Source organism: Chaetura pelagica, unplaced genomic scaffold, assembly GCF_000747805.2.
Source record: "Chaetura pelagica isolate M959 unplaced genomic scaffold, ChaPel_1.0 scaffold752, whole genome shotgun sequence".
NCBI lineage: Eukaryota > Metazoa > Chordata > Aves > Apodiformes > Apodidae > Chaetura > Chaetura pelagica.
In genome coordinates, this window is record NW_009952270.1 from 84,232 (window position 1) to 95,114 (window position 10,883).

The following is a 10,883-nucleotide window of genomic DNA, read 5'->3' on the forward strand; positions in this document are numbered from 1 at the left end:
CCTGCTGAGGTTCCAGATTTGTTCCAATTGCAGTTAATTCAGTTGCTCTCCCTAGTCTGCTGATGTCCTCTGGCAGTTTTCTAATTTCACTCTGCTGTGTACATAGTAACTTGATTCTTAGCAAACCTCTCCAAGTAGCAACTGCTGTTGAACTATGTGTGTGCAATAGGGTAGAGTCAGCAGAGAAGTTTCCAGACTGTCAGGACTGTTGTTTGAGGAGTGGTGTTGTTCCTCACCTGTACAAGTACATAACTGAAGTTCTCAAGCTTTTCATTTTCCTCCTCCCAAAGATCAACAGTGTGCTTACACACTGAGAGCCTAGCTGAGTCTGCTTTCTGTTCAGCTGTGGGTTTTGCTCAAGAGCATCCAGTGTATTTCTTCTGTAAAATTAGCCTAGCAATTTCCCTCTTACTCTGCAGGGGGTACTGTCAGGCCGACCTGAGAAAGGACTCGCAGCAGTAAGAAGGGCTAATCGCAGAGCAATAGAGCAGTCTGTTCAGTAGTCTTTAATTAGCTGGGTAGTTAGTACTCATGCTGTCCTAAGCCAAATCACCACCATCAGCCATTAGGAGCCAAGTATTTTCTATGAAGTTTCTAGGAGTTAAAATAGTTGCTGGAGACTTGGTAAAGAAGCAATTTGCTCCAACCTGATTTGTGTGTGACTCAGTTTGACCTACAGTACTTTCTTTGTTAGACAATGTATTGCAAGAAAAAAATATTGTAGAATTAATAGTGATCAAGACTGTAGACAAAACTGTGCATATGAGCAATTATTAAATAATTTAAAAAATATTTATACAAAAATTCCAAATTCCCTGTGCCCTCCCCTCTTCCCAAATGTAGGAGCAGAAACAAACTAAAGTGTACTAATCTGAGATGCAGCACACAGCTCTACTGTCCTGTGCTGTGGCCTTGTTTCTCATAAGGGAATAAAAAAGGTCTTTGAAACCCGAACAATTTCCATAGCTCAGCTGGTGTTCCTGTAGGGCAGATACCTTTGTTTATGAATTGATTAGCAAATTGAAGCATGAGTGGGGGTGCTGTGGTGTAAGTTAACGCTTCAGAGAAAATGCAAATCTGACGATCTTACTGCCTGTATGAAGTGTTTTTGTAAGACCCATTCTTTTCTGTAATGGAGAGCTGCCAGCTTTAAAAAAAAACACAAAACCAAGTCATTTTTGAGAGAGTTGCTGCTTGATTTCAATTGTTGATTAGCACAGCTGCATTCCCTGGCTACTTCTGTTGTGGTTTCCCTGTTTCATGGAATAACAGGCTGCAGAAGGATCAGCTACACTACCTCATGCATCATTTTATTCCTGTTCTAGTGTGAAGGGACAGTATATGCTTCCCCTTTGAAATGGAATGGAGCTGAATTGTGTTGTGTCCCAACTTGCTGAGTTTGGTGGAAATAGGTATCTTTGGTTCCCTGTAGCATGAAAGAACAGCAGCTTACTTACTGATTTACCCCATGTTTGGTTCCATGTGGACAGAAATGTAGATGATAGAATCATAGAATGGTTTGGGTTTGAAGAAATCTTAAAAGATCATCTAGTTCTGACCCTCCATGTTGGTAGTGCTGGAGTTGAGTACTCTGTCCACTCATCTTGTACTAAAATGCAAGTAATTTGAATTGGACCTTAGGTTTTTAATTTATTCCATTAAGTGAAGATATCTTGTATTTAACAGGAAACATAGGTGATATCTAATAGTATAGATAATACATTGCAAGAGCAGGAGAGTAAGTTTCATTTAAGTGGTCTTGGAGTATCAACTAACAGCTCTCATCTTCTGAAATGGGGGTCTGGTGGTCCATAGTGTTAACGTTCTGGTTCTTTCTCTCAACTGTAGCAGAAAGCTCCAGTTCCTGGCCACTCTCATCCAGCAGAAATGAAGATCAATGTGGTGAACAACCATACGCACAAACAGGTGTGTGTTTGTTCTATGCTCTTATTTTTTTACCTCTTGGGCAGGAAAGAAAGTGTCCATAAACAGTGGCAGGTGCAAAGAGACCTTTAGGAAGGAAAGAAGTGTGTTTGGAAGTTCTGTAACAGCTTAGCTTCCTGTTCTTGTGGGATGAAGATACTTTCATGGTAATTGAGGTAATTTAGCCTGATTGATCTTGATTCCTTTGTGTTACATGAATGCAAAGTAGGTATTCCCAATTTTTATCTGTATGTGTTAATGTTTGGGTTTTTTTCTAGAGACTGACCTTTAGTGCTCTCTTTCTGTAAATTTCTCAGTGACACCACATGATATCAAGTTTTGGTTGTTCTGATTCACTATCCTGCCAGCCTCCTCAGAGAATGGCTATACTTGTCCATGGTTAAATGTTCTACAGTGAGATGGGAGAGGGTGTAACCTTCCTGTGAAATTCCAGATGTGGGTATGACAGAACATTCCTGATGTACTGTCAGAGTGTCCTTATCCCTTACCAATCCAGCTGTGTCTGAGGAAAACTCTAGAATTTGTGCTGTCTGTTTGGGATAAATTTTAAATGCCTTTGTCACATCCTGCAGCCATTCAGCCACCTTACTTCCTTAGGTGCTTTCAGAGAGGAATGACATGTTTTTATCACTTTTTTTGTGTGTGTACATAAATTAATAGATGAAATATTGAAAAACTGTTATTCACAGTATTGTGCCCTGGTTTGATTTGGGTTTTTTTGCTTCAGTTATGGTATCTGTACCTGTTTGTGTATGGTACCTCCATTGACTTGCTGCTCTCACCTATCTCAGATGCTGTCACTTAAGGAAGTGTCTTCATTATGCTGATGCCTGATCACTATAAGCTTTGAATTAATTTCACTTTGTCTCATATTCAAGTAAATATCCTGCTGACTAGCATTTTTTCCCAGTTCTCTGCACAATTCTGCATTGTTCTACTATCCCTTTTGTGCCTTTCCTTCATGGCATTACTGTAAACCAGAATCTTGCTGACTATGACAAACCACTTATTCTGCAAGCTTTCGTAGCTAATCTCTCCATTTTTCTTCAACTTTCTACTGAAATAATGAAAAGCTGTTTTGAGTTGTGACTTCTTCTGTTCCGGGCAGTAATGTGTGTGTATAGACTTTTTCTTAACATTATTTACAGTCCATTAAAAATATTTGTGTAGGGATTAGCCTGAGGATTTTAAGACAGGGTTATAGGTGTTAAGGAGAACTGGGAAATTAATTACTTATTCAGTAAACCTCCTAGTGCAATGTTTTCTAATGCCAGGCGGGTATATGGTGTGCTAAGGAAAGCAGGCTATTCAAAAGGATGGTTTGGTTCAGATGTAGTTGTCTGGCATCTGCTTAATTTAAATTAAAAAAAAAAAATCATCATATGCACAGGCTTTGACTTTAAAGGTAGCAGGATGCTAAAAAGTAGGACACTGAGGCTTTATTCTATTAATGTAGTTTCATCAGTCCAGATGAAGTCTAGGAGTACACTTGGGGAAATAGCTTTACTGTGGTATTTCTGGAGAAGTTTGGTAGTTTTTACAGTGGCTTTTTGAAGCGGACTTGCATACCCTCAGCTCTAGGTCCCCAAGCTGCAAGGACAGGAGTAAAGTACAATGTAGTCACTTATGTTCATTACCTGAAGAAGTCTAAAGGCAAGGGAAAGTTACCTATTGAGTAAATTATGTCTATATTAAATCTGCCTGCTTGTAAACTGTTGCCTTGCTTCTCTTCAGGGTCTGTATGACACAGAAGATGATGATGAAAGTGTCTCTCCCCTTACTAGCAAACAGATGAAAATCACCACTACAAACAGTTTCCTGCACAACGCGGTAAGGGGTTAACTGAACAGTCCCCACCACGCCATGCTCACATTGGGTGGACACACAGGCTGCAGCTTTACAGGGCTTGTGTTCTTTTAAAGTATGTAACCAATGCTTTCTCCTGAAATGTTTGCTATTCACCCCATCCTTCCCTTTGCGCCAATGCTTCTAGTGCTTTTTTGGGGACAGAGTCCCTTTTAGGCTGTGATTTGTATGGACCTTTTGCAGCCAGAATGTGCACTTTCTACCTTTCTGGCAGGTTCCTGCATGTTAGCTCTTGACTTTTGTTGGGGAAGTGCTTTGAACCTATCTTGTTATTGTTTGAGCAGGCAAGGAAGGGAAGCTTTCTACTGCTTCTAGAGACTGGACAACATCAAAGTAGGAACTCTTTTGCCATGCAAAATCTTAATTGACAGCTTGTTGGGGAGTCCTGTTGCTCTGGAGAAGATGAAAATTCAACACAGGCAAATGCAAAGTCTTGTTCTTGGGATGGGATAACCCTCTGCAATTTAAATGGAGAACTGACTGACTAGAAACTGGCTTTGTAGGGATGAGCCTGGAGATCCTGCTGTGTGATATACTAAGAATGAGTTAGCAGTGCATCCTTGCAGCAATGGAGGCCAACCACAGATTGCATGTTCGTAAGATCATAACCAGCAAATCAAGGAAAAGAGTTATTCCTGTCTGTTTGGCATTTAGAGAATGCACCTGGAGTTCTGTGTCCATTTTGGGGCTCTGTAGTACAGGAAAGACACTGACACACTGGAGTGAGCACACCAGTGGTCAAGGGCAGCACTGTGTTATATGCAAGGAGAGGGTGAGAGAGCAGCATCTCTTCAGGCTGTAGTGAGAACTGTCCACTCTCTTTCACTGCCTAATGCATGATCATGGAAAAGGCAAACCCGGGTCCTTTTCTGGAATGAACAGAGAGAAGAAGAGACAACAAATGTGTTGCAGCAAAAGAAGTCCTGGTTGGGTGATGAGGAGAGGCAGGGGATTGTGCAGTTCTCAGGATACTGGTCAGCCTCTGGCATAGGGATGCAGAGAGGCTGTGGAATCACTGTTTTCACGTATTTAGAGTTTAACTGGATAAGGCTGAATCAAGCCTTTGAATCTGTTTCAGACATGTGGTTTTGACATAGATTTGCCCTAAATTATTCTGTGATTCTGAGAAACCAAATTAATGTGGTTTTACCATCACACAAACTGTCTAGTGCAATGATTATCCCATGGTTTTCTTCTCATGTAGGCTTCAGAATAGAGCATCTGGCCATTTGAGATCTTTGAGTCCTTAACAGTCTTATGGGGTTGTTTTTCAGGAGTAAATGTTTTATTTCCAGTGTTTAGTCTGGCTTCTAACTGGAGTAGTTCCAACTAAAACTCATGTGCTGTGTCTTTGTGTGGCCTAGCTTGGTGTTTCTGAAGAAGAGTTGTGGCTGGTACTAGAGCAGCTCAGTCTTATTGTTAATGAGCAATCTGTGCATCCTTGTAGCGTACTTGAAAGTCTTTGGATAAAAGGAGCTTTTCAAATTCAAATTCATTTAAAAAGACTATGCAACTAAAAAGTGCTGTCAGTGAGGGAAGTGCTCTTTTGGGATAATCACACACCCAGAAACTTTAGTTGATTTCTGTCTTTGAGCTGAAGGTCTTCAGTACTGGAGTGGTTTTGATGCCAGGAAGGACAAGCAGTTATTGATGCCTTCTAGTAATGCTTTCCTGCTGTTGGCTCTTGAAGAAGAGGGATGACTGTTGTAGACAGCAGCTCTCAGGGATACTGTGTTCTTTTTTCTTGTAGGCTGGGCTGAGTGGCAATAAATTCTCTCTGTCCAAGACTGTTCCTCTGACTAAAGTGGTCCAGAATGATACATACACAGCTCCACCTGCACCTCCCTCTCCTATGCGGACGAAGGCCTTGACAAACATGTCCCGAACCTTAGTGACAAAGGAGGAACCTCCAAAGGAACCAGTACCTGTTGAGGTGAGCTTAGGGCAGTAAGAGATGCTCTTTCTAAAAGTTTCTGAAACATCTAAATCTGAGCAGCTGATTTCTGCCTGGCTTCCACTATTATTTTTGGGACTACATCAGGCTTATTCTGATAACTGCAACTCTTGTCTCAAGAATTTGAAACCTGTCTAAATATCCCTTTCTTCAGTATTTATTGAGACTGGGAATTCTCAGACAGTGGAACTTCATTGCAGTGATCTTGCTTCTCTCAATCTTTCTATGGCGCATGGGAGCACATGGTCCTGGAGGAATCCATGTTACAGCAAGGGGACAGTTTTTGGTTGGACCATCCATGGTGGCTTCTGTTTCCATAGAGGACATGTCCATACTGGACCTCTAGAGCAATTTGTCTGGAATTGCTTTGTCCAACTGCCTGAGGTTGGGTACCCGCAACCTGCCTGGTGTTCCCAGGTGTGTTGAATTCAGCATGCCTGAGGTGGGAGCTGTATTTTGAAGTTTGCTGGCTGGCTCTAAGTGCAGCAGAGATACATGCTTAAAAGTGTGGGAATTACTGTGTATTTATGCAGATTAAGTTAGTTTTATACTTAGGAGAGAAAGAGAAGTTACTTCAGAGAGAAATTAGCATGGAAAAAGGGCTCCTTTTCACCATCAGATGAGCTGGGCTTCTGTAAGCATTGTTACTTCCCAAGCTGTAGCTCTCTCCTTTCTCTGTGTGTGTACAAACTTGCCCAGATATCCCTTATATTGATTTTTTTATAATGCTTTCTCTGCTGTGCCTCTTGTGTGTTGCACTTCTGACCTTTTTTATGTGATGCATTTTTTGTGTTGGCAGCTGGCGTTCAGCCCTTTGGAAGGCACAAAGATGACCGTCAACAACCTGCACCCCCGAGTCACAGAAGAAGACATTGTTGTGAGTGTTGCTTACTGCCAAACTATGGATGTGTGAAGCTTCCTTCCTTTATTCTACTTATTTTGATAATTCACTTAATCTAAGATGTGGGGCTGCTTTCCGTGCAAAAACTTTGAGTTCCTAATTTTTTGTTGTTTTGTTTTTTGTTCACTTATTTTTAAAAGAGTGTGCTTAAGAAGATAGGACAAAATCCCATCTCTAGAGTGAACTGAGGTACCTGGCATCATTTAGAATAGTTAGTGCCAAATGATGCTTGACGTTATCTTTAAATTTATGCCCCCATCCAAATTATCTAGAAACTTTCATTCTCAGCAGGCTGAGAATGAACCTGATCTTCATGTCTTGACAACTGGTATAGAGCACTGGCCTTGAACTTTTTTTATTGCACTGGGTAGCAGCATGGAGCTTTGGGCAACCTGTATTACTACTGCCAAATGCTCGTACCATAGCAAACACCGTAAGGCAAATGGTAGGATTCTCTCTACTAAGCAGGAGGGGTGGTGCAGTTAGGAAACAGCCTTTCTCACTCAGTGTCTTTACTTGAAGTGGGACCTTTGTGACCATGGTCATGACTGACTCTCTGTCCTCAGGAGCTGTTCTGTGTGTGTGGCGCTCTGAAGCGAGCCCGGCTGGTTCACCCTGGAGTGGCTGAGGTAGTATTTGTGAAGAAAGAAGATGCTATCACAGCATATAAGAAATACAACAACAGGTGCTTAGATGGTAAGTTTGAGGCCAGAGTAGCATTTGGGGTAGATAAATCAACAAAGACATTTCCCCCTTAGCAGAGAGTTTAAAAGCATCTCAGATGCTTATATGCTACTGAGAGAGAGGAAATTGCAGAAACTCAGTTCAAGAGCTAGACAATGTAATATGCTGCTGTGTAACTAGCTGAATATATGCACAGTTTATTTAAGTGAAGTTCAATAAAATGTTTCCCTAGATACAGAATGCTCAAAGCTAGAGGCAGGTTCCTGGTGATTCTGCTGGTCTAACTTCAGACTAAATTTCTTTTGTTTCTAATGCAGTGCTGAGAGCTAGATAGTCCTTAGGCAGGCTTTACCTGCTTACAGAACAGCTGTTTGGAAAGTGCAAGTAAAATTATTATTTGCAAAGTTCTCAAGGCATTATCAGAGACAATTTGAATGGAACCTGTGAAACAATTAGTATCAGCTTCTCTGTAAACTTTGAATAATGCAGTTGTTAATCTGGATCCACCTGCAGTGTTGTCAAAGGATGAAATTAGCCGTTAATTTTTAGGTGGAAATAGATGCTTTTTCTTTCTGCAGATGAGTGACAATACAAATGTGAGATGAGGAGCAGACAGCTGAGAATGGGAGATTCTCTTTGTGTCTCTAAGGGTTTTGTACCTATGTAGTTTCTTTATGAGTGTGATTCTTCATATTGTACTGAGTGTTTCAGTGACTCTTTGCTGCAGTGATATTGCAACAAAAGATGTATTAGTTTCCCAAGCATGTGGAACTCTTACTTGCAATGATGTGTGATAATTCTGGGGTCTTGCCTTATGATGATTGTGGTAGAAGGACGTTTTACTTGTGTTTTTGTTTAGGTCAACCAATGAAATGCAATCTTCATATGAATGGGAATGTCATCACTTCAGACCAGCCTATACTGCTGTAAGTGTTCTTTGGGTGGGGAGAAGAACCAAACAACCTTTTTGCAGGGTCTGCTTTGAGGATAACTTGAGGGGAAGAAAACTGTTGACAAATTGTTGTTCCATGAATATTCTCCTTCTCTTCCTCTCTGTGGTGCTCTGTCTCGAGCTGAGTGCAGTGTATCTTGACTCAGTAGCATTCCCAGCCCTGAGGTTCAAAACAAGTCTGAGACAAGGAAATTTTCTTGTGAGGAAAGCATGCTTAAAACCTTAATCTCTAATATGGGGAAGGGGGGTAACACCAACAACAGTAAATGAAGATGTAGTGTTACATTTTATTCCATAATGAGAGGTTAATACTGGTTTGGTTTTTTTCTTTTAATCCTCCAGCCGATTGAGTGATACCCCTTCAGTGAAGAAGGAAGGAGAACCACGCCGGTCAAGTGCAAGTGCCTCCTCAAATCCCCCAGCTGAGGTGGACCCTGACACTATCTTGAAGGCACTCTTCAAATCCTCAGGGGTCTCTGCCTCTGTGCAGCCCACAGAATTCAAGATTAAACTCTGAGAAGGGGGAGTAAGCAGTGGACTGGAAAATTTAAGTTGGGGAATAAGAAAAGTGCAGGAGTGCAGATGTTATTTACATTTGCCTGCCTTGAAATTTGTTTTCTATGATCTCTACCTTATTGTACAGTAGTGTTTCCTCTTGTGTGTGTACTTTCTGTTTTCATAGTTGGAGTTTTCTTCCACGGTATTTTTTCCAAAAGAATAATCTCCCCGTTCTGCCAGTAATGTATTACCAAGCATATACCATGTAACTCCCTCCTTTACTCCAAAGCCCCTAGTGGCCATTAAAGTGCACATAGACTTGGAGGGAAGGAGTGGTGATCTCCTTCGCTTTTCTTCTGACTGACCTTTAACTGAGAAGTGCATCCCCTTGATTATCAACAGGCAAGAACACCACACGGTTTCTGCAATTGCTGCATGGGGTACAAAGTCAGGTGTGGCTCCATACAGGAAGGACCATCTTGCATCTTTGCCTTGTATGCATTCAGTAGCATAATGCTTCATTCTGGCTGTTGGATATTTTTCTGCTCAGCAGCTGTTACATTGAGAAGAAGTGTGAAAAACTTGAGCTTCCCACTGTGTGTACAAGCCAACGAGGGCAGCAAGAGCATAGGAACATGTTCTGTTGTGCTGTGGGAGGGAAGCTTCAACTCTGGTAATGGAGAGAGGTGAGGGGAAGAAAAGGCTCTGGCATCTGGACAAGGAATGTATTTACCTCGTGGGGTCTGGCCCAGTTGCTCTCTTCTTTCTGGAGTGAAAAATAAGAACCAGTCTTGTGTTCAGAGCTAGAGAAATCCAAGTGCTTCACTCCTGGTAGGCTACTGCATCCTCCTAGTGATGCAGGGGTGTTAATTTTTTTTTCTTACTTTTTAGTCTCTTAGAGAAGAGCTGGGGCCTTTTTCAGATACTAATACATGGGAAGCAGTCTTTTCTTGTGCCTGAGAACTCACTTCTTCAAGGGATGTCACTTGGGCAGTGTTTGACCTCTGTGCAGGTGTGCTGCTCCCGTGCGTGGATTTGAGGAATGATGCTGCACCTGTGGCTTCAGGGAGAGGTTTGGAGGCAGAGCAGTTAGCCCTGTGTAAGGAACACATAGGAGGGGGGTGTTAAGTCCCATGTAGAGCAGTAAGGCTGTACTTTGGGCCAGTGAGCATCCACGAGGAAGCCAGAGGCCACTAGGTGGCAATTGAAATACGTCCTTTGTTAGTACAGCGTTGTTGCCATGGGTATTTGAAGTCCCAGTAGCTCCATTCGTTTGTATTTGTTCAAATTGTGTTATAAGAGAAGAAAGCAAATAGTCACTTCCAGAATCTGGTTGGGGTTTGAACTTGATCCTTCTAGCTAGGAGACTAACCTAATCCATCCTGTTCAGCTCCACTGAACTTTAATGAGCTCTGTAGCTCTTGTAGGTCCAGATTCCATTTCTTTGTCAACCCCCACGTTTCTTTTGCTTTCTTGTTCTGTATTAACTCTTTGCTCAGTCTAGCTCGTGCAAACCATTCCTCTATCTCACTGTATCCCTTTTGGCCATGGAAGTAACCACGGACTTGGCAGGACTTGTTTTTCTGGAGTACTTTCTTTGGTTTGGAAGCCAACTATACCATTATCGGTAGGGTGCTTTGTGTGAACAGCAAATGTTTGTAGGAGAAGGGACCTGAGACAGCTATTCTCCTTTTGGTTTTTTTTTAGATTGCCCATCAAACACCTGTGTTTTATTAAAACTAAAACTGAGGGGGGAGGGTAAGGAAACTAAGGGTTGGAGAAAATAATGTATTATCTGTTTCTGAATAAACGTTTGTTATACAGACAGTGGATTCTAAGCCTTTTTAGAAGCTGTGAAGCAGCTAAGGGTAGGTAGAGTTGTTCCAACATTGAATCAAGTGTGCTTTTGAAGAATGTAGAAACTTCAAAACTAATAATGTGATGAAGAGCAAGAGGACTCTGGATGAGAGAGTTGATACTTATAAGTCTTCTAATCTGGATCATTGAAATGAGTAGCCGATTCTTGCTGCCAAGTGAGAGCAGTTTTTGTCCCCACCTAGTTTCCACTCTGTTGTCTCAGAAGA

The 10,883-nt window shown here is 41.7% G+C and overlaps 1 protein-coding gene across 1 annotated transcript in view; it reads left to right on the forward strand.

The window, feature by feature from the left end:
• Window positions 1-9,128, forward strand: part of POLDIP3 (polymerase (DNA-directed), delta interacting protein 3) — a 10,338-nt gene extending 1,210 nt beyond the window's left edge. The window contains exons 3-9 of the mRNA XM_010007762.1: window positions 1,849-1,926; window positions 3,679-3,774; window positions 5,561-5,743; window positions 6,564-6,641; window positions 7,232-7,361; window positions 8,209-8,275; window positions 8,644-9,128. Coding sequence (XP_010006064.1) covers window positions 1,849-1,926; window positions 3,679-3,774; window positions 5,561-5,743; window positions 6,564-6,641; window positions 7,232-7,361; window positions 8,209-8,275; window positions 8,644-8,818 — 807 coding nt within the window. The 3' untranslated portion in view covers window positions 8,819-9,128. The remainder of the gene's footprint in view (window positions 1-1,848; window positions 1,927-3,678; window positions 3,775-5,560; window positions 5,744-6,563; window positions 6,642-7,231; window positions 7,362-8,208; window positions 8,276-8,643) is intronic.
• Window positions 9,129-10,883: the final 1,755 nt, after the last annotated feature.